Here is a 24,914-nt window from a genome sequence, read left to right as displayed (position 1 = left end):
ATATTGTAAGTCTAAGGATCACTGCAAACAAACCTCCAGGTCTTGTCATAATCAGGGCGAGTGGAACTTAAAGGAGACTATTTGCCCAGAGCAGACAGTATGTGCTTGCAGGAAAGTGGGAAAGCACACATAGTGTTAGAGGGCTTTCGAGAGAGGGAATATTCAAATGTCTTCTACAGTGTGTGTGTGTGTGTGTGTGTGTGTGTGTGTGTGTTTGCTTTCCAGGAAGATGAGAAAAGTTGATTCCAAAGTATATAAGAAAGTTAGTTCATGTGGGTTCTAGTACAAAAAAGGAATTTACCCATTAAAGTTTCCTAAGACAGTGTTGGGAATAACTGTTTGAAACAATTCCAGTACTTGTAAGTAAATACATTAAGCTCACAGGTTGAACCAGAATCAAGGTGTGCAGCAGGTCACTAAGGTTAAGCATTAACAAAGCAAGAGAAGAGAATGATGTTATCGGTCTGTTACTTTGTGCAGCTACAGAACCTTGGGAAATTAAAAATGCTGCAGAAGCAGGTTCTCCTGGGCTTTATATAGATTAATCAGGAATCTTTCCTTCCTCTACTGGATAACTACACTAAAATAAATATTTCCCTGCAAACTTCAAAGTCTGTTCTTAATGTTTTCTGGAACACAAACTGAATACCAAGTGCCAGTTGAATATAATTATATCGCAACTACTAGCAGGTTAATTTTCACATGTTGTAACTTAAAATTCCTAAAATTGTCATGTGCTAATAATTGTGCTCTGAGTTTATTCTCAAGAGTTGGGGAGGAGGATTAATTCCTATTAATAAGGAATTAACTCTCCATCAGCTGTGGAAATAAAAATAGAATTCAGAACAAATAACAAAGTATATTTCTGATCTTAATATGTTTTCAAATTTCATTCTTGGATTTTATAGATTTTAAAATAGATAATTTAATATTCCATATGGGTGGGAACCAGAGATGTGTGTGTGTTAACTACGTCAAAAATATTTTAACAAAAGTCTTCCATTACAACCAATAATTTCAAAACTTTACACTGTAACCTCTTCAAATACTGTGGACAATGGGCCATGCTGCCTAAATCAAGTTTCAGGTTATTTCCTCCATCCATAAGGCATATATTTCTGTGTTTTGCTATGGTCTTTTGATATGAGCTTCAGTTTTACATACAATGAAAGAGGTTCTGCAATATGAATTACTGTTCTTGATAACATTTAGGAATTCTTTCTTTCAATGATAAAAACAATTTCTTAAGAAACAGAAGTTCACTGCTTTCTTTGTTGCTTTTTTATGTTCTTGTACATTGTGTCTCTTCTCAACAATTAATATAAATTTTACATTTGAACCTGTTGGCACAAAAATAGCATTAGATTCTTTTTTTCTGAGAATATTCTCAGAATGAAAGAGTAATATCAGTTTAAATTTCAGTGACTGTGTTAAAAAAGCTCTTCGCTTCCCCACAAAGTTAATTTTCTGTCCTATACCCGAGGCAGATAATAGACTATTGGAACAATCTCATTGACAAGTTTTATTTTACAAAGGAGGTTTCCTTCAAGACAGTACTACAGTATTTCTCTCTATTACATTCTATTTTTTCTTTATTTTGCAGAGTCAGAAACATGGCAAAGAAACCAGAAGACCACACTGTTAGTATTAACCCTAATTTATCCAACGTGCGATAATTCTTTTCTTGGCAGTTTGATACACCAGAGAAGATCACTGCATGGAAAAGAAATAGGAACTAAAGAACCTGTGTCTCTGTTGTTTTCCCTGAACTTAAAAAAAAGGGAGTTTCACGATTCAGGAGGGAACAAAACTGCCTTCAAAGCGAGACTCCCTCAACCTCCCTGCACCCTGATCGTTTTCTCCTCTCTACCTTAGTAATTCTAAAGGAGTAGTTTGGATTCAAAATGCAGACAAATTTGGGGTAATCTGTGTAAGAAACACATTCAAAATCTTAAAATGGCTAATCAGAAGACTAAGCTGAGGGGTTATTCTAATTTATTATAAAAAATATATATAAAACAATTCTAAAATGCAAAATTATGGTAATGAACTCTCTCTTTTTAAATATCCAGCAGTTCATACCTTAGTTTTTACTCACTTTAAGTAATAGATTGCGTAGAGTGGACAGTAATACTTGTTCTTTGGAAAATACTTTTGTTTTAAAGTTAACCTTATACTGAAATCTCATGCTTGCAGCTGTTCATTTACTAGCATTAAAGTTCTCTGTTCATCAGAATTTTTTCATTCATTCCTAAGGCAGAAAGCCTAGGAAAAGGAAAGAAGTCTTTCTTCACTGGAAACAAAAAGTAGGCTGGTAGGATCAGACAGTGGTAGAAAAAGAATGAAAGGGCCTGACAGGTAATAGAGTAGTCAATTTTGGAAGTAATTCAGGTGCCTGCAGGTAGGAACACTTGGGCGCCTGAAATCATTCTTTGCCAACACCAACCCATGAATAATGAATACAGCTATGGGCATAATTTACAAATGACAGCTTATCACCTGAAACAGGACTGTACAGCTCAACTGACAGCTGCCAGTCCACCAAGAAACAGCACCAGAATATTCCTCTCTACTATCAATACATCCTTTTTCCCTTTTGGCTTGTGTTGCTCAGCCTCACCTAATGTTGTTGCCGTGACCTGAAAATTAAGCCTGTGTTCCTCACAATGGTATAGGGATTTCTCAGCTTGACTCTTCACTTCAAATGAAAGAAGGATCAACAGGCACCAGAAACTAGATCTGCCTGCAGATCCTTTTTTAATATTTTCTGCCACATCTGAAAAGGAGAACTGAGACACCAATAGGAAATAAAGGAGCCAAGGAAGTACGGAAAGTAGCATGATTATGTGCCCTGGTTCTCACACCACAGACCACCTTGTCTCTGTTCCCACCATTACAGTAATATCCTTAGTGCCACCAACCTCAGGACACTGGAACAAGGGGCAGAACGAGAGGTTTTTCCATTCTCAGCCTATGGCCAGCTTTAGCTATGCTACTCTCAGAAGAAAGAATTAGACACTTTTTATGTATGACCCTGCATCCCACATTTTTCCATTTCTACCTAATTGAATCTAAAAGAGTAGGCTTCAAAATACAGGTATACTTATAACGAATATTTAAAACAGAAAAGGAAATAAACATGGTATTTAGAACAGAGAAGGAAATATATACGGTATTTTTTCCAGCTCTTCTGTACTGAGTTCTATATTTGGTACATTGTTAGGAAAAAAACCTGAGTGGACTTCACTAAAACAAGGAAGAAAAATGTACTTCCTATTATGTACTACCTCCTTCCCACCAGTATTACCTCATGCTTGTCCTAACCCTCTTTCTTTTAAAAATTTAAAAATTTCTAACACATCCATGTTTGAGTTGAACATATAGTGCTCACAGTTATCTGTGAAAAAACATTTTTGTCTAGGCTAGTATTTCCTAAAAAATCTTTCCTCGGGCTTCCCTGGTGGTGCAGTGGTTGAGAGTCCGCCTGCCGATGCAGGGGATGCGGGTTCGTGCCCCGGTCTGGGAAGATCCCACATGCCGCGGAGCAGCTGGGTCCGTGAGCCATGGCCGTTGAGCCTGCACGTCTGGAGCCTGTGCTCCTCAACGGGAGAGGCCACGGCAGTGAGAGGCCCGCGTACCGCAAAAAAAAAAAAAAAAAAAAAAAAAAAAATCTTTCCCCAAATATGAATTCACGATATCAATAGATGTTATATAAAGAAAAAGGCAAATTAAAAATGAATTCTGTCATCAAAAATGTTTGAGAAGTGTTGGGTAAAATTTTTTTTCAGATTTCTTTAATTTAGGACTTCACAGAAATTTTGTGTTAATTTGCCATGTTAATTTCTTGGGGGAGCAGGTATTACTTGACTAAGAAAAGCTTCTTCTAGGAAACAATTGTGAGGCCCATGTTTTGAGGAAGACACTTGAAGCACTCTGGCCTAGGCAAATTCTTAAATGGACATTGTTTCTTAGAGGGGTTACACGAGAAATCAATACGGCAGTAAGCCTGTTTCTCCAATATGAGTTGTGTAAGTAAGCTTGAACATGTTTTTATTTCAAAAACAAATACACTGTAATTAAAACATCATAAGAATATATAACTGAACCAGTTACCTCATTGAGAAATCTACAGAAAGAGTGATAATGTACAATAACAATGAGGAAATACAAACGCTAGGTCTCTACTGGGTTCTTTTTTCAGCTTTAACTTTACAGGCAGAATGGAAAGATTGGGCTACACCCATGTTTCCCAAATTTGCCTGATCTTAATAATGTGGGAGTAGAGGCTGCAAATAGAATGAGAATTGTTAAAAATTCACAATCCTCAGGTTCCACTGAAAATTACTGAATTTCCAGGGGGTGGGAGGACACAGAGAGAGAGAGAGAGAGAGATTTAGTTCCAGATGATCCCATTGATCAAAGAGTTTAAAAAAATAAACCAAAAACCTGTGCAAGATGATATTTAAGTGTCCTTTAAATTTTAAGATTCTGTGAAGATTAACTGCTTTTTAATGAACGCTTTCGGAGCAATTGAGTTTCAGTGGGTTTATATCTAACTACATATTTTCCATTATAAATGAGATAAGCACAATACAGAGAAGTAGAGCTAAAGAGAAAAATATATTACTCACAACTTCACCACCAAGATAACCAATGAGATGTTTTATTTTATTTTACTTTCTTATTTGGGATTTCCTTCAAATTAGATTCCATGGTTGAATTCACTTCCTAACTCAAGGAACAGTCCACAGCTACTTAACATTACAAGACCTTGGGTTGCTTGGGTATGTGAAAATGCCATGTCTGCTCTGAATTTCCATACCTGATACAAATAATTAATTCTCATCCTATGAAACATGAAAAATTACTGCTTCTGCCCACTCTCAGTAGGCAACCCACCTTGAATTATGTTTGTCCCAACCCCTAGGCCATGAGGGCAAAAGAACAAAGGAACTCTCTGTCCAGTGCTTCCTTTCTGCTCCAGAGTTTGACTTTAACCCAAGGCTTATACTGACTGGGGGGATAAAAACTGAACCACCTTGGCAACAGATAGCTGCAATCTTTGTCTTGGTTGCCATAGCAACCAGGCTATTGCTATGTATGCGAAGCTAAATTATTTTTACCTGTCTATTCTGACCACTGGTATTTTACTTCTTTATTTCAAGCATCTATTTTCAATCTGGTTTCTTTGGCTGACAGAACTTTTAAAGGAAAGGGGTATTTTTCCTCCTTTCATTTAAAAATGTCTGATGAATGTACAAAACCAAACAGGTGCTTTTTAAAAGCAATCTGTACATAAATGATTGCTTTACAAGCTATGGCTCTTAGCGGCTACCAGGGACGTTATTCCTTCATCATTTAGAATATAGAGAAGTATAACTTTTGAGCTAATTAAGATTTTTAAAACTGGAAAGAAACTTTATTTATTTTATTTTTATTATTATTATTTTTTTTTGGCAGGCCTCTCACTGTTGTGGCCTCTCCCATTGTGGAGCACAGGCTCAGGACGCGCAGGCTCAGCGGCCATGGCTCACGGGCCCAGCTGCTCCGCGACATGTGGGATCCTCCCGGACCGGGGCACAAACCCATGTCCCCTGCATCGGCAGGCGGACTCTCGACCACTGCGCCACCAGGGAAGCCCAAGAAACTTTATTTTAATTTCAAATATGTCAGCAAGTGATGAATTTTGATGTGCATATAGTAATTAGTGAAAGTAGAAAATTAACCTTTTACTTTTTAAAATTACACACGTGCTTTCAAAATAACATCCTTATTTTACGTTTAATATGTATATAGCACACAACATGTTTGCAGTAGTCAATTGCTACTTATGTGTCTATAGTTTTTATCTTTCCCTCATCATTCCCTAGATTATATGTTTATTTGCCCAGAGAGAACTAGAAGACATAATCCAGGATCTCAAAGATCAAAGCTTTGCATTCAATCAAAGGCCACCAAAGGCAAGGACGTTGACTTATACATTTTTGTATCACCATTGTACATAAGACTTTGACTTACATTTAGTAAGCACTCACAAAGATTGAATCAATAATTATCCTGATGAATGTGCTTTACTCCTACTTGCAGTACCCACATATATTGTTTTTCATTTCAATTTGCATGTATAGACACAGACCAAATCCAGAATAGGAGGAAAATATTGGATGGTGATTTCTGTTTTGCTGAACCAAGTTTGATGGTATTCTATAAATAACAGTAAGATAATAGATGCAAAATTAATGTCACATTAAATTGGAAGTGTTCAGAGGCAATTTGGGACTCCTGCATTGCATTTCAAATTTAATTTGGAATTTTGTGTTTGTTACTGTTTCTGGCAGTTCAAGATGATCTGTACAGTTTTATTGAGGTTTGCAGGATACTTAGTTTAGGCAAACAATGAGGTTTAGGAAAACATTTAAATCATACTGTAGAAGTATTGTGAATGTTGTTTTTTGTAATTTCAAGAGTGAAGAATCAATGAGGCTTTATAAAAATAACTGTTGAAAAAATAGACTTTTCAATTAAGTGTTACTTTTATTTTTATTGTGGTACGCGGGCCTCTCACTGTTGTGGCCTCTCCCATTGCGGAGCACAGGCTCCAGATGTGCAGGCTCAGCGGCCATGGCTCATGGGCCCAGCGGCTCCGCGGCATGTGGGATCTTCCCAGACCAGGGCACGAACCCGTGTCCCCTGCATCGGCAGGCGGACTCTCAACCACTGCGCCACCAGGGAAGCCCTAAGTGTTATTTTTAATTCATGACTGTGATATTGCGATTTATCATAAGAAATATATATTTGGTCTTAGTCCCCATTCCTGGCACAGAACTCTTAAATCTTTGGAATTTCCTACATGCTGAGAGAGATAAGGTGTCATTTGTTATGTCAGTGAGATGACTTTTGGAAAGCTTCTAAGTCAGCTAAGGATGGGGGTTGGTCAACAGTGGAATCAACCTCTTGATTAAACGGTTGGAACTGTCAGTCCCACTCCTGACCTCCAGGGAGGAGAGAAGAGCTGGAGGTTGAATACATAGACAATAGCCAATGAATTAATTAATCATGCCTATATAATGAAGCCTCAATAAAAACCCTAAAAGGAGGGGGTTCTGAGAGCTTCCAGGCTGGTGAAACAGAACTCTTCCTTGTGCCATCATGCTGGGCCCGAGCACCACAGGGACATAAGCTCCTTCGTTCAGGATCTCACCCTATGTATCTCTTCATCTGGCTGTTGATTTGTATCCTTTAATATCTTTTGTAATACATTGGTAATCTAGTGAGTAAACAGGTTTCCTGAATTCTGTGAGTCTCTAGCAAGTTAATCTAACTGAAGGAGGGGGTCATGGGAGCCTTCAGTTTAAAGCCAGTTGGTCAGAAGCACAGGTGATACTTGTATTGCAATTGACATCTGAAGTGGGGGACAGTCTTGAGGGACTGAGCCTTTAATTTGTGGCCTCTGATGCTATCTCTGGGTAGATAGTGTCAGAATTGAGTTAAATTGTGTAGAACACCCAGCTGGTGTCAGAGTCTGAATTGGAGTCATAATTAAAATGACATTATTATTGAAAAGTATTTTTAATTTGTAGTTGCATCTAGAAGATATTTTTTAATACTGTCAGAGAAGAAAATTTAGGAATAAGTTTATCTAGTTTGAGGGAAACTACAGAAAGCATTAAGAAAGTTTGTACTATTTACCTGAGATGATATATATTTTCTTTAGCTTTACTGAAGTATAATTGATATACACAAATTACACATTTATAATTTTAAACATTAGCAAATAATACGAAATCAATGCTAGCTCTCCATTACAAATCAATCTCTATTTCTAAAGAAGTACTGAATTACAAATATTGTTTTGGATTTCTGTCAAAAGTAAGTATAAATTGAGAACACTGAATCATGAAGAGATAATGAGCATATTTACAATGGACAAAATTCAGTGAAAAGTGAAAAGCTAATACTTTGAGCTCTTTATGTCAGCAATATCAGTGTAATTTTGCTTTTCCTGCATCCAAGTGGTATGCCACCAATAAAAAAAAATTTCATCATAATCAAAAACTAGCTTAAGAAAAATGGGATATGGGGAGACCTTCAAGATGGTGGAGAAATAAGACGAAGAGATCACCTTCCTCCCCACAAACACATCAGAAATACATCTACATGTGGAACAACTCCTACAGAACACCTACTGAATGCTGCAGAAGACCTCAGACTCCTCAAAAGGCAAAAAACTGCCCACGTACCTGGCCATGTGGCTGACAGGGTATTTGTGCTCTGGCTGGGTGTCAGGCCTGTGCCTCTGACGTAGGAGAGCCAAGTTCAGGACACTGGTCCACCAGACACCTCCCAGCTCCACATAATATCAAACGGTGAAAGCTCTGCCTGACATTTCCATCTCAACGCTAAGACCCACCCCCACTCAACGACCAGCAAGCTACAGTGCTGGCCACCTACTACCAAACAACTAGCAAGACAGGAACACAACCCCACACGTTAGCAGAGAGGCTGCCTAAAATCATAATAAGGTCACAGACACCCCAAAACACACCATGGGGCATGGTCCTGCCCATCAGAAAGACAAGATCCAGCCTCATCCACCAGAACACAGGCACCAGTCCCCTCCACCAGGAAGCCTATACAACCAACTGAAACAACCTTAGACACTCGGGGGAGACACCAGAAACAACGGGAACTGTGAACCTGCAGCCTGCGAAAAGGAGACCCCAAACACAGTAAGTTAAGCAAAATGAGAAGACAGAAGGATCAAGGTAAAAACCCACCAGACCAAACAAATGAAGAAGAAATAGGCAGTCTACCTGAAAAAGAATTCAGAGTAATGATAGTAAAGAGCATCCAAAATCTTGGAAATAGAATGGAGAAAATGTAAGAAACGTTTAACAAGGACCTAGAAGAACTAAAGAGCAAACATACAATGATGAACAATACAATAAATGAAATTAAAAATTCTCTAGAAGGAAACAATAACAGAATAACTGAGGCAGAAGAACGGATAAGTGACTTGGAAGATAAAAGAGTGGAAATAACTCCCGCAGAGCAGAATAAAGAAAAAAGAAGGAAAAAAACTGAGGACAGCCTCAGAGACCACTGGGTCAACATTAAATGCACCAACATTCGAATTATAGGGGTTCCAGAAGAAGAAGAGAAGAAAAGGGACTGAGAAAATATTTGAAGAGATTATAGTTGAAAACTTCCCTAATATGGGAAAGGAAATTGTCAATCAAGTCCAGGAAGCTCAGAGAGTACCATACAGGATAAATCCAAGGAGAAACACGCCAAGACACATATTAAGCAAACTATCAAAAATTAAATACAAAGAAAAAATATTAAAAGCAGCAAGGGAAAAACAACAAATAATATACAAGGGAATCCACATAAGGTTAACAGCTAATCTTTCAGCAGAAACTCTGCAAGCCAAAGGGGTGTGGCAGGACATATTTAAAGTGATGAAAGGGAAAAAGCTACAATCAAGATTACTCTACCCAGCAAGGATCTCATTCATATTTGACGGAGAAATTAAAACCTTTACAGACAAGCAAAAGCTAAGAGATTTCAGCACCACCAAACCAGCTTTACAACAAATACTAAATAAACTTCTCTAGGTAAGAAACACAAAAGAAGGAAAAGGCCTACAATAACAAACCAAAAACAATTAAAAAAATGGTGATAGGAACATACATATCGATAACTACCTTAAATGTAAATGGATTAAATGGTCCATCAAAAGATACAGACTGGCTGAATGGATACAAAAATAAGACCCATATATATGCTGTCTACAAGAGACCCACTTCAGACCTAGGGACACATACAGACTGAAAGTGAGGGGATGGAATAAGATATTCCATGCAAATGGAAATCAAAAGAAAGCTGAAGTAGCAATTCTCATATCACACATAATAGACTTTAAAATAAAGACTATTACAAGAGACAAAGAAGGATACTACATAATGATCAAGGGATCAATCCAAGAAGAAGATATAACAATTATAAATATGTATGCACCCAACATAGGAGCACCTCAATACATAAGGCAGATGCTAACAGCCATAAAAGGGGAAATTGACAGTAACACAATCATAGTAGGGGACTTTAACACCCCACTTTCACCAATGGACAGATCATCCAAAATGAAAATAAATAAGGAAACACAAGCTTTAAATGATACATTAAACAAGATCGACTTAATTGATATTTATCGGACATTCCATCCCAAAACAACAGAATACACTTTCTTCTCAAGTGCTCATGGAACATTTTCCAGGACAGATCATATCTTGGGTCACAAATCAAGCTTTGGTAAATTTAAGAAAATTGAAATTGTATCAACTATCTTTTCTGACCACAATGCTGTAAGACTAGATATCAATTAAAGGAAAAAAAAAACTGTAAAAAATACAAACACATGGAGGCTAAACAATGCACTACTAAATAACCAAGACATCACTGAAGAAATCAAAGAGGGAATCAAAAAACACCTAGAAACAAATGACAATGAAAACACAATGACCCAAAACCTATGGGATGCAGCAAAAGCAGTTCTAGGAGGGAAGTTTATAGCAATACAATCCTACCTCAAGAAACAAGAAACACCTCAAATAAACAACCTAACTTTACACCTAAAGCAATTAGAGAAAGAAGAACAAAAAAACTGCAAAGTTAGCAGAAGGAAAGAAATCATAAAAATCAGAGCAGAAGTAAATGAAAAAGAAATGAAGGAAACAACAGCAAAGATCAATAAAACTAAAAGCTGGTTCTTTGAGAAGATATACAAAGTTGATAAACCATTACTAGACTCATCAAGAAAAAAAGGGAGAAGACTCAAATCAATAGAATTAGAAATGAAAAAGGAGAAGTCACAACTGACACTGCAGAAATACAAAGGATCATGAGACATTACTACAAGCAACTCTATCCCAATAAAATGGACAACCTGGAAGAAATGGACAAATTCTTAGAAAATCACAACTTTCCAAGACTGAACCAGGAAGAAATAGAAAATATGAACAAACCAATCACAAGCACTGAAATTGAGACTGTGATTAAAAATATTCCAACAAACAAAAGCCCAGGACCGGATGGCTTCACAGGTGAATTCTATCAAACATTTAGAGAAGAGTTAACACCTATCCTTCTCAAACTCTTCCAAAATATAGCAGAGGGAGGAACACTCCCAAACTCATTCTGCGAGGTCACCATCACCCTGATACCAAAACCAGACAAAGATGTCAACAAGAAAGAAAACTACAGGCCAATATCACTGATGAATATAGATGCAAAAATCCTCAACAAAATATTAGCAAACAGAATCCAACAGCACATTGAAAGGAGCATATACCATGATCAAGTGGAGTTTACCCCAGGAATGAAAGGATTCTTCAATATATTCAAATCAATCAATGTGATAGACCATATCAACAAAATGAAGGATAAAAACAATATGATCATTTTAATAGATGCAGAAAAAGCTTTTGACAAAATTGAACACCCATTTATGATAAAAATCCTCCAGAAAGTAGGCATAGAGGGTATTTACCTCAACATAATAAAGGCCATATATGACAAACCCACAGTCAACATCGTTCCTAATGGTGAAAAACTGAAACCATTTCCTCTAAGATCTGGAACAAGACAAGGTTTTCCACTCTCACCACTATTAATCAATATAGTTTTGGAAGTTTTAGCCACAGCAATCAGAGATGAAAAAGGAATAAAAGGAATCCAAATTGGAAAAGAAGAAGTAAAGCTGTCACTGCAGATGAGATGATACTATACATAGAGTACCCTAAAGATGCTACCAGAAAACTACTAGAGCTAATCAATGAATGTGGTAAAGTAGCAGGATACAAAATTAATGCACAGAAATCTCTTGCATTCCTATACACTAATGATGAAAAATCTGAAAGAGAAATTAAGGAAACGCTCCCATTTACCATTGCAACAAAAAGAATAAATACCTAGGAATAAACCTACCTAAGGAGACAAAAGACCTGTATGCAGAAAACTATAAGACACTAATGAAAGAAATTAAAGATGGTACAAAGAGATGGAGATATATACTATGTCTTGGATAGGATGAATCCACATTGTGAAAATGACTATTGTACCCAAAGCAATCTACAGAGTCATTACAAGCCCTATCAAACTACCAATGGCATTTTTCACAGAACTAGAACAGAAAATTTTACAGTTTGTATGGAAACACAAAAGACCCCGAATAGCCAAAGCAATCTGGTGAAAGAAAAACAGAGCTGGAGGAATCAGGCTCCAGGACTGCTGACTATACTACAAAGCTACAGTAATCAAGACGGCATGGTACTGGCACAAAAACAGAAATACAGATCAATGGAACAGTATAGAAAGCCCAGAGATAAACCCACACACCTATGGTCACCTTATTTTTGATAAAGGAAGGAAGAATATACAATGGAGAAAAGACAGCCTTTTCAATAAGCTGTGCTGGGAAATCTGGACAACTACATGTAAAAGAATGAAATCAGAATACTCCCTAACACCATACACAAAAATAAACCAAAATGGATTAAAGACCTAAATGTAAGGCCAGACCTTATAAAACTCTGAGAGCAAAACATAGGCAGAACACTCTATGACATTAATCACAGCAGCAAGATCTTTTTTGACCCACCTCATAGACAAGTGGAAATAAAAACAAAAATAAAGAAATGGGACCTAATGAAACTCAAAAGCTTTTGCACAGCAAAGGAAACCATAAACAAGATGAAAAGACAACCCTCAGGTGTGGAGAAAAGGGAACACTCTTGCACTGCTGGTGGGAATGTGAATTGGTTCAGCCACTATGGAGAACAGTATGGAGGTTCCTTTAAAAACTACAAATAGAACTACCATATGATCCAGCAATCCCACTACTGGGCATATACCCTGAGAAAACCAAAATTCAAAAAGAGTCATGTACCAAAATGTTCATTGCAGCTCTATTTACAATAGCCCGGAGATGGAAACAACCTAAGTGCCCAACATCGGATGAATGGATAAAGAAGATGTGGCACATATATACAATGGAATATTACTCAGCCATAAAAAGAAACGAAATTGAGCTATTTGTAATGAGGTGGATAGACCTAGAGTCTGTCATACAGAGTGAAGTAAGTCAGAAAGAGAAAGACAAATACCGTATGCTAACACATATATATGGAATTTAAGAAAAAAAATGTCATGAAGAACCTAGGGGTAAGACAGGAATAAAGACACAGACCTACTAGAGAACGGACTCGAGGATATGGGGAGGGGGAATGGTGAGCTGTGACAAAGCGAGAGAGAGGCATGGACATATATATACACTAAAAAACGTAAGGTAGATAGCTAGTGGGAAGCAGCCGCATAGCACAGGGATATCAGCTCTGTGCTTTGTGACCGCCTGGAGGGGTGGTATAGGGAGGGTGGGAGGGAGGGAGACGCAAGAGGGAAGAGATATGGGAACATATGTATATGTATAACTGATTCACTTTGTTATAAAGCAGAAACTAACACACCATTGTAAAGCAATTATACCCCAATAAAGATGTTAAAAAAAAAAAAAGACAACCCTCAGAATGCAAGTAAATATTTGCAAACGAAGCAACGGACAAAGGATTAATCTCCAAAATTTATAAGCAGCTCATGCAGCTCAATATCAAAAAAACAAACAACCCAATTCAAAAATGGGCAGAAGACCTAAATAAACATTTCTCCAAATATATACAGATTGCCAACAAACACATGAAAGGATGCTCAACATCACTAACCATTAGAAATGCAAATCAGAACTACAGTGAGGTATCACCTCACGCCAGTCAGAATGGCCATCATCAAAAAATCTACAAATAATAAATGCTGGAGAAGGTGTGGAGAAAAGAGAACCCTCTTGCACTGTTGGTGGGAATGTAAATTGATATAGCCACTATGGAGAACAGTATGAAGGTTCCTTAAAAAACTAAAAATAGAACTACCATATGACCCAGCAATCTCACTACTGGGCATATACCCTGAGAAAACCATAATTCAGAAAGAGTCATGTACCACAATGTTCACTGAGCTCTATTTACAGTAGCCAGGACATGGAAGCAACCTAAGTGACCATCAACAGATAAATGGATAAAGAAGACGTAGCACATATATACAATGGAATATTAGCCATAAAAAGAAACGATATTGAGTTATTTGGAGTGAGGTGGATGGACCTAGAGTCTGTCATACAGAGTGAAGTAAGTCAGAAATAGAAAAACACATACCGTATCCTAACACATATATGGAATCTAAAAAATAAAAAGTTTCTGAAGAACCTAGGGGCAGGACAGGAATAAAGATGCAGACATAGAGAATGGACATGGGGAGGGGGAAAGGTAAGCTGGGACGAAGTGAGAGAGTGGCATGGACTTATATATACTACCAAATGTAAAATAGATAGCTAGTGGGAAGCACAGCTGCATAGCACAGTGAGATAAGCTGGGTGCTTTGTGATCACCTAGAGATGTGGGATAAGGAGGGTGGGAGGGAGACGCAAGAGGGAGGAGATATGAGGATAAATGTATATGTATAGCTGATTCACTTTGTTATAAAGCAGAAACTAACACATCATTGTAAAGAAATTATACTCCAATAAAGATGTTAAACAAAAAAAAAGAAAAATGGGATATGAACTTAAACAAGAAATAATGCATCCTTAATGATGGTTTTATTCAGCTGCTTTTTGCAGAGTTTGAGGAGTTTTAGAGAAAATATACCACATTCTCTTCCTTATTTCTGTAGACTCACTTCTCTAATCAGTTACTAGTAAACATTTAGATTAGGATATTTTGCCATACAGCCAAATGTTACAGGTATTTCCCAATGCCATGCTAACTTCTGAGTAGAATTAGGGGACAGATAAGAAAACAAAACAGAATTAAAGAGGATGTACTTTAGAGATTAAGATCTTCACTCTTTGAGTCAGATGATCTCGGTCTGAGGCCCACTTTCACCATCTATTGTGTGACTTAGGTAAGTTGCTTCCTTCTTCCTAAGCTTGATTCCTCTTCTATGAGCTAGAGATGATAATAATAGTACCAACTCATAGGAGTGTTATGTGGATTAAAATTGATAATCTGTTAAACCACTTAGCATAGAGCCTGGCACATAGTAAATGCTCAATCAGTGTCACCTATTATTAAATCTATCATAATTCTATTTTCACGCCAATAATATACTTAAATAAATCCCAGATAATGGGAATTTATTTTAGGTTTAAGGTTCTATGTAGATTTCAAAATTATATGGCCTTTTAAACATTCAGAAATTTCTCTCTTGTGACCTAAGTCTCTTAGTGATTACTCCTGAAACTAATTATTTTGAGTATTCTCCTTAGTAAAGCTATAAGAAAACTATAGTTGTGGACTAGTAGTAATTCTTTTCTTCATCATATGTCTTTCTGATGACCACAATATGGGTTTCTATTAAGTTCACTAGACATTCCTTTTAAGTAGTAAAATAATAAGTTGCGGAACTATTTGCTCATAATTGGGCCAGTACTGTATATAAAGGAAACTCAAACTACCTTTAGTTTCATAATATGATCTTGTAGTACTTATTATATTAGCATTTGCAAATGCTATTATTATATGTTGCTGTAATATTTTTCTCCAAGTAGTTTATAACCCCTTGAGTACTGGTACTAGGTTTTATACTTCTGTGTCTCTAGAGCCTACCCAGCATATAATGTGCATTTAGTGTGTGTGTGTGTGTGTGTGTGTGTGTGTGTGTGTGATGCTGTTAGTCTGAATTCTTATCTTCATCTACACAATGGGCCACTGTTGTTTTGTTTTCTTTCCTTAGAGACCTTCCTTCCCCGCTGCTTTTTTCTGGTGTGGTCCGCAGTCAAGGGCTATACTTCTTCCACCACAAGGCTGAGCACAGGACTCAGGTTGGCCAATCAGAGTCCACTACCTCGGGAATTGATATGGACACTGGTGGAGAGAAAGCCTTTCCCATCAGATCACCAACTGTGAGTATTAGGTAAGACAGAAGAGTCTAAGGACCTTGCTTCCATCAGATATAGCATGAAGTCAATACAGAAGAAAGCAAGGCTGAGAGGAGAGAATGTCATCAGCTGTTCAAACAATGAATGTAGCTGTGGCCCAAAGCAGAACAGCCCCTGCACTTTTTGGTTATGTGACCCTATAAGCTGACCCTCCTCCTTTCATTTTTTGCTTAAAGTGGTTTCACTCAGGCTTCTATTACTTGCATTCTGTTACAGCACTGACTGATAGAGCCTTATGTGACTGGCCAATAAAGATTTGAAACCCACAATGCCATCTTCTTAAACCTTCTGACATTCTTATGCCTATCTAGGGAGAGTGATCTAGTACAAAATTTGTAAGAGCTGAATGTGACAACAAAATGATGCATTTTATCCTAAAGCTCAGCATAACATCTGAACTAGAACTAGCCTCAGAAATAATGAAATGATATGAGAGTGTAAAAGTTTGGTTTACTTTTACTTAAAAGGGGGCAGATATAGCCAAGAATTTGATCCTTTACTGAGAAATGCAATCGCATGGTGAAAGCAGATCTTTGCTCTTCACCCACACATTTCTTCCAATTCATTATTTTCTCTCCATCACTCCACTGGAATTTGGTAGTAATTATCCAACCAAGGCCCCTCTTCCCCAAAGTGGACCCTACTACACATTTGCCTGTACCAGGTGGATTGTAGTTAAGGAAGAAAAAACCCACATCCTCTGAGAGTTATTTTCTACTTCCTTCAATGAGTAGAGAAGGTCAGGTGGAATATGACATAAAGAGCTGATGCATGCAGAAGTTTGGCCTCTCAGACCAGCCACTAAAAGGAATCTTTGGACCTAAGACAACAGCAAGAATGAGAATCTTGCTTGAGGGAAGAGTTTGGAAGGCAAGCATTTGCCTTGGGAATTTTTTACCCACAGATTTACTCTTGCTTAATTCTCTCCAACACCTTTGGTGGTGCATTTCTGAATCTTTTAAGATTCTTAGGTGCTGTGTCTTACGTTAGGCTCTAGTAATACAAACACCTCATGCTTCATTCATCCATTGGTACTCACAGTTTCCCAAATGTGCCCCACTCCAGATTCTAACACACAATCTCAGAAAATTCTCAAGTTTCAAAACTCATCTAAGAGTTTATATTTCCCAATCACCACCCCAACCTCCCAATATAGGCAATGTTTCCTCTCCCAGCACTCTCTGCTCTCTGAGTTTACCTATAGTGTAATACTTCACATTGCATTACAATGCCTATGTACCGAACTTGTCTGTCTCCATCACTTCTTGAAGGCAGAGAATTTGCCTTTTAATTATGAATTCCCGGAAACTAACACTGTACATACTAGCTCTCAATAAATGCTTGTTGAGTGAATAAAAAAATACACAGATGCACGAATGAATGAACAGATGAATGGATAGCAACATGGTCCCTGCTCAATAAGCTCAATCTAGCTGGGGAGGCAAACAACTAACTGGTTAATTCATAATTAGCCAAAGTACAATAGAGATAAGATCCAAATGGTGAGAGAGTATAACGATGAACAGAGATGAATTGTTTCTTTCATTTATGCCTTTTTTTTCTTGATGTCTGCTCTATTGTTTGTGCTCAGAGGAGTGTTTAAAAATCCTTATTGAATGATTGATGAACAAAGCCCTGATATCTTTTGAAAAAAGGATTACCATACAAGTCCATCAAGGGAATAAAACATATTAGAACATGAGATAATGGAAATACTGCTGGCTGCCTACAGCAAATACGTTGAGAATATCTTGACAAGGAGGATTTCCACGTAGTCCTAACAAAGGTAATAGTAAAGTTTCTGAGTCACTACAAAATTATTTCTAGAGACTAGGAGGCAAGTGGTACTATATGTTGTGAATATGGGGATTCCAGAGATAGCTACAATCAGGAAACTTCACAAACACTAAATGAGAAAATAGTTATAGGCTCGCTCTGCTTTCAAGTGCTTAAAAAAATTTCAAGAGGCTATGTTTGCAGGAGGAATGTCTCAGTATTTGATCTCCACCTTGTTTGGTTTGACATGTTGACAACTGGAAGGTTTGCTACTAAGAGCTAAAGGGGGCCTAAAAAGAAGATAGAGCGAGCCTACATATCCCCTTCTTTCTAGTTTTCAGTCTCAATCTTTTTCCAGTCTCTCATCATTTCTGGCCAGAACCATAGCTACTTAAGTGTTCTGTCTCCAGAATCTCCTTCCTGTCACTGTATCTTTTACATTGTTAAAAAAAAAGTGTTGTGGCCTCTCTTGTTGCGGAGCACAGGCTCCGGAGGCGCAGGCTCAGCGGCCATGGCTCATGGGCCCAGCTGCTCCACGGCATGTGGGATCTTCCCGGACTGGGGAACGAACCCGTGTCCCCTGCATCGGCATGCGGACTCTCAACCACTGCGCCACCAGGGAAGCCCACCTTCAAAAGGTTTTTTGCCTGCTCCTCAACCTGGGGTGGTTCGGAGGCTGTGTGGTGGGGCACTCCATGATGATTTGGGTGAAGTATAAGAAACTGTAGGAAAACTATGGGGCTTTGTTGTGGACCTCAGTGTCCCTCAGTGGTAAGTAACAGTTTTAAACATTTTTTAAACTGTTAAAACAAGTATTGTAATGTTATGGAGCTAAATATGAAAGTCACAGGGATTTTAAAGAGAAAGCATGAGACCTTAAAAGAATGCTCACCTTCTGATGGCAGCTGTTGCATTTTACTCAACCCCCCAAGGCACTTGAGGAGAAAGGTGTTGAAGAACCATCTAGAGGGGAAAGTTCCAGCAGCTCCCCAATCTGTAACAAGCCCCTGCCCAGCCCAGCAACTCCCTGGCTCAAGAACCTACTTGTTAGGAGAAGGCACTTGGACTTTTGTGCCTCTACAACTTTGTTCTTGCTGTTTCCTCTACCTGGGATTCTCACCCCTTCCCTTGTCTGCTTGGTCAACTTCTCTTGCCTTCCTTCCTTCAGTAAAGGTTCATGAACTCTACTCTCCCAGGTGTTTTACTAGGTCGTGGCAGGGTGTAGATAAAAGGATCCTGCAGCGATATATCGTGCAGAGGGCCAGGAGAAGTCATACAAGAACATTAATAAACAGAATAATGGTTGATGTTGCTTGCCATGTACATAGCACCTTGATGAACACTTTCCACACATCATTCTATTTAATTCTTATATCAACACTGAGAAATAAGTTTTGTCATCACTAAAACTTGCCTCAATGTCACAATAAATGACTTAGCCAGAATTAAAGCACAAGTGCATGCGACTCTGGGTTATGCTTTTAAACATCACTCACTACCCAGTTTGATAAGTAACCTTCTGGATCCATCTTAAATGTCCCATCTCATCTGTTTTTCTTCTCTGAAATTTCCTCCCTTAAAGTATAATTACTTTCCCTCGACCTGTGTTCCTGTATTCTTTAACACCATGATTTCATTAGCACTATTTGTATAAATGTTTCCTCTCACCAGGCTCAGAAAGTCCCAGTAGAGGTGCCACCTCCGATCCATGTGTACATTCATCTCCTCCTGGCACAATGGACCTGCTGAATGTGGCAGGATAAGGTAGGCCCTGTAGTGAACCAAGCTCATGAAAACTTTGCAAAGATCAAACTTGGCTGCCCACACACCTAAGGTATGTTTTGTTTGGCCTATAAAAGCATTTTGAATTAGTTTGCCAACTTTTAGAAATAAAGAGTTTATCTTAAATTCTGGATTTCTAGATTCTTTTTAAAATTGGAAGATTTGAAAACACTGGTCAAGCATTCTTACATGACCACAGTTAGCTGGAGCTGAGTGGCAGCCATCTTCTCAGGAGGGACTCTGGGCTCTGTAAGTCCTTGTAGCCCCTACCATGCCTGCTGTGCTACCATGACTACTTTGCTCACTTACGCTACTGGCAGGACCCTGACCCTAATATCTGCAACCAGCCTACTGTTCAATTTCTAAAATCTCTTTCTATATATACATATGATGATTATGGTCTACAAATAATATATTTTTTGAGTTAATTGCAAGTAAAATTCAAAGCTATCAAAACGGTGTCAATACAACACAAATAATAGTAGACTATTCATTTATCACTGTTGGGCCCAGTTTACTAAGTATAAGTTGAGAAAAACAAAATGCCAAGGGTAGAAAGCCTCATTACTACATAAATATCAAAATATATATTTGAGTATGGCATGTATAATCTCTCATCTCAAATAAATAGAGACTACTCAGGTCTATTTACAACTGACTCATGGTCTTTACATAGCTATTTTAGCTCACATTTAAGACATTATTTACAAACTACTATAGTGTTGTTTGTAGTGATTACAATTACAAAAAACTATATTAATGTAAAATCTTAAATGCTTGGGATAGAGATTGGGGTCAAGTTTATCTTTATATTGTGACTGTTTATAAAAATATTTGCTAAGCAAATATACTAGGTTAAATTGTTTGTAAGAAAACAAAAACTGTTTACTTGGCACAAATTTTAGACTCAAGAATTCCCAACAATGTAAGTGCATTGTAAGCAAAAGCTGGGTACTGCTTAGGTTGGTATTTTGATATAATAAATACAAATCATTTTTCTCTATTCTTTAAAACAGGACTCTTGCTAGACAGTACCTTTTACCTTAGTTCAACTTGCAATATTTTTTTAAAAAAAACAATAAAATATTGTTCCTATGAAATATATTGTTTCACTCTGACTTTTCATCAACTCAGACAGTTCTTTTCCCCAATTCCACTGACTTATACCTGACTCAGTAGTGTAAGTGCAAAAAGAGGGCCACAGTTAAGAGTAAATCCCAATTAGTTGCCTAAACCTTCGATAGACACATCCATTATATTAAAAAAAAACACATGCTTTAATAATGCAAGAGTTGGCAGCAAAACAATAAATGCCCAAACATGATGAATAGCTGGTTAACCACTTCTGCAACAAAAGGAACAAGAAAACCAAGCCAGCCCATTTTTGCTTAGTCTTGCAATAGATAAAATCATAGTCTGTAGTTTTATTTATCTATTACATTAGAGGGTCACCCAACTTCTGAGAAATTGGAGTGCAAATAAATGGCTTACCTCTCTTAATATTCATTCATAGGAAAAGGAATGAGTTTTATGGTGCAGAAAATAACTTTAAAAACAGTTAAAATTGATAGTAAAATCGTGTCCTACCTGGGTAACTTTCTCTGTCACATTGTGTGTTCGATCTTTAACTTTGGGTGCAATAATGGTTTTATCTGAAGAAGGAGGGGATGTGTTCTTTTTTTCAGTTTTGACATCTGAAAAATTCAGAGTGAGCTGTGGAATCTTGTTAATGGTGCTGTATTTGTTCAGGTTTGAATCCGACGTGGATCCCAGGAGGCTTGACTTGATATGATTAAAAGGCCCTAAAAAATTGGAAAGTATTTGTAAAAGCAATATCAGGAAAAATTAAGAAAGAGATGGTCTTGAATGACCTGTTAGTAATCCATGACCATTGTGACCCTGATTCAGATGTGACTAAATGCAGCTGGCTGATACCTGTTCGCCATCTGACATATGGAGAGGCATGTGAGTATCCAAGGATAAGATGGTGCCCTAGGTGTGCACCCAGAGAGCAGATGACAGCTTTAGCTGTTAACTGGCTTCTTTCATTAAAGGTTGGAATAAAAGAACGAACTCTATTCCTTATTATTGGCTAAATTCTACTTTCAAAGTCTCTCAAGAATTTCTTTTTATATAATTTAAGAATTATTCAAGGAAGGACTTTTATAATTTAGGAATTATTCAAGGAAGGTTAAAATCATGTTGGCCATGAAACTTCTGAATGGCTGTCTAGCCCGCTCCAATTCGTATTACTCCCTTCTCTGTGCCGTAACAAGTGACAAGCCAGTTGTGTTCTTCATATGCTTCTATTACCTGTATGAGATGCTTCCCAGAGATTCTGAGAGTTAAGTCCAGACAGGAATTTCAGGTAACAATGAGAAGGACAAATGTCATTTGTGTGTATGGGTGTGTGTGTGTGTGTGTGTGTGTGTGTGTGTGTGTGTTATGTGGACTATATTGAAAAATTTGGCTCCTATGTGGGATTTTTAAATCTTTCCTTTCTTTTCTTTTTTTCCCTTTTATTTAGATTTAAGGCTGACCACTTTTTGAGGGGGAAAAAAACATAGCAGAAGAATGCTTTGGCAAACATAACTTAAAATTGAAGTGACCATAGTTGGGTAAATAAGACTTGTCTGGGGTTGGCAGCACCTGGTTACATCTTTTTTTTTTTTTTTTTTTTTTTTTTTTTTTTTTAACCATGCTATACATTAGATACCCAGATCTTATTCCTGGAAATTTGGACTCTTTGACCAAGGCTAGTCACTTCTCACAATCCTTTCTTACAAAGACAATTTGGCACTGTGCCAAGACCCTGGGCCCCTTAGTTGAGGATAAGTACACTGACCAGCTATATATTCTTTTGAGATGAACCTATTGTCTGTTGCTTATAGAGGGTCAAGAAATGCTCCAAAGAGTTTCTTATACAATTGGTAATGTTACTTATACCATTATGTAGCTCTTAAAAATTAGCATGAGGAAGACTTTTATAAAAATCCTGAGCCCACGAGTGCTATACAGCCATTAACTTTCTGCCTGGAGAGTGCTTGAAACATGCAAACTGCTGAATGAACTTGCTAGTCAGCACATTTTGCCTTATGCTATTTTTATCCCCTGTTCAGAATGAAACTAACACATTTTGGAGATCAGAATGTGCTTTATGCACCAAGTGAGGTATAAACCCTTGAAAATTAAATTTATAGATAGCGTATTTTGGACCACAACTGTCAATCAACTCAGATCAAATATAATCCAAAAAAAAAAAAAATACCCACCATTTAGTTCATATTCACCCTGGAGGAAAATCACACTATATTTGTTTATAAGAGTTTATACTGATATTTGGTTATAATAAAATATTGAAATGATTTTAAGAGATTTTTAAATCTATGTAGGAAACCCTGTGTTCCTTGAGGTGCATTTCCGTTCATTCTCTGAGTTTTATCTATGATGACGGCCAAGTCTGTCCATGTAAAAAATGTCACTAAGTTCTCTGGGCATTTATTTCCCAGTATGTTCTCATTTGAATATAGATTCTTACTCTCTTTTCTATTTATATGACAAGAAGAGAAATAAGAGCCCAAAGTTACCAAATTAATCTAGCTTTCAGATAGCTCTGTGAGAAACCCCATTCTTTGTAAAACTCTCCTATACACATCACTAATTTAGTTTTGTAACATACCCTAGATAGTGTTTCCTTTCTTGTATCATTCTATGGCTACATTCCCAGCCTATATCTTAATATTTAAATTTGTAAAATATTCTAGGACTTCAGATTTCTTAGATATTGTCTTTTTCCCAACTCTAATGTCATATTTTCACTGCTTAGGTGACTTTACTGCACACAGGGATATTGACATGAAATTATATAACACTGAGCTCAGGTATATAGTTAAATTGTATTTCAAACCCTTAAGCATACTTTTCACACTGCAACAGTACTTCACCCTAGAGGCATCTGTGGGGGAATTTTTGTTTGTTACAGTGATGGGAGGTGTCTATTCTCTCACCATGAAAAATTGACCCAGATGTCCCAACGGGCATTCATGTAGGTGAAAAGCCTATTTATAATGATCTGAGCCTTGAACTTGTTTCACATATTTTAATATACACTGGAACTTTCAGAGCTACAACTGCCATATAGAATGAAGATTTTTACTTTTTTTTGTTCATAACTTTACCAAAAGTTGTTCACCATTTTGGAAAACCAAATCACTTGGAGATACACTACTTGTGTTATTTGAGTTGCCAATACAAAATTTCAGACTTCAGGTTACAGTCTGTGTTTGTAGCTGTCACATGCAAACATATAAATGAAGATATTTGAATCTTTTTAAAACAATGTTGGAACAAAATATTATTAAATTTGCAGACAATTATAGGAATCACACCTCAAATCATTAATAAAATTTCTGCTAAAATATTTTATATTATTGATCTCCTATATATGTAAAATGATGTATGATACAACAAAAAGAAGCCTATTTTAATTTTTAGGTAAAAAATAAACACCTGGAATGATTTAAGAATTCCCTAGAGATCTGCCACAATGTCTCCATAATGTCTTTTTTATTGAAGTATAGTCAGTTTACAATACTAGATTAGTTTCAGGTATGCAACATAGTGATTCAATATTTTTATAAATTATACTCCATACTACAAAATAATGGCTCTATTTCCCTTTGCTGTACAATATATCCTTGTTGCTTATTTATTTTATACAGAGTAGTTTGTATCGCTTAATCCCATACCCCTATTGTGCCCCTTCCCCCTTTCCTTCTGCCCACTGGTAACCACTAGTCTGTTCTTTATGTCTGTGTTCTCCATAATGTCTTGATTGCCATTTCTTCTTCTAATCCATCTTCTAGTTCCCATTGCTTCTGAAGGCGTATGGTCTGCAAGTTCTTTTTTAAGTATTGGAGGATAAATATACATCCTGATGTTTAGTGGGATTTCTTTCTCCTGTGCCATGCATTACTATTGCATTGCATGTTATCCCATAGGGAATCATTTTAACATTAAACTTCAAACCAAGGGCCAGTTCATTTTTGTGGACATCACACTTTCTCACTTTCTCCCCAGTTGATTCTGGCTTTATTCATAATTTAATTTTGATTATTTAGTATTTTAAAAATTTATATATAAATAAGTCCAATCTGTCATTATTTATTCCAATAGTGGTTTTTACTTGGTTAACCCCTCAGTACTCCTGCTCTATCATTTTAGCCAGTACTTATGTGGACTGTTTTATCATGTCTTTAATGTTCTTAAAACCAAATTTTTTTCTTATTTCTGATTATCACATTATGCC

At 37.1% G+C, this 24,914-nt stretch overlaps 1 protein-coding gene across 3 annotated transcripts in view; it reads right to left on the bottom strand.

Moving 5' to 3' along the window:
• Nucleotides 1-24,914, bottom strand: part of KCNH7 (potassium voltage-gated channel subfamily H member 7) — a 475,457-nt gene that overhangs the window by 104,364 nt on the left and 346,179 nt on the right. For all 3 annotated transcript variants that reach the window (XR_004350664.1, XM_032636900.1, XM_032636901.1), the window contains exon 5: nucleotides 21,194-21,408. Coding sequence is in view for 2 of the 3 variants with exons in the window: in XM_032636900.1 (XP_032492791.1) it covers nucleotides 21,194-21,408 (215 nt within the window). In the remaining variant the exon portion in view is untranslated. The remainder of the gene's footprint in view (nucleotides 1-21,193; nucleotides 21,409-24,914) is intronic.

Source organism: Phocoena sinus, chromosome 7, assembly GCF_008692025.1.
Source record: "Phocoena sinus isolate mPhoSin1 chromosome 7, mPhoSin1.pri, whole genome shotgun sequence".
NCBI classification, from domain to species: Eukaryota; Metazoa; Chordata; class Mammalia; order Artiodactyla; family Phocoenidae; genus Phocoena; species Phocoena sinus.
Note: the sequence above shows the minus strand (reverse complement) of the source record. Positions and strands in the feature narration are given on the sequence as shown.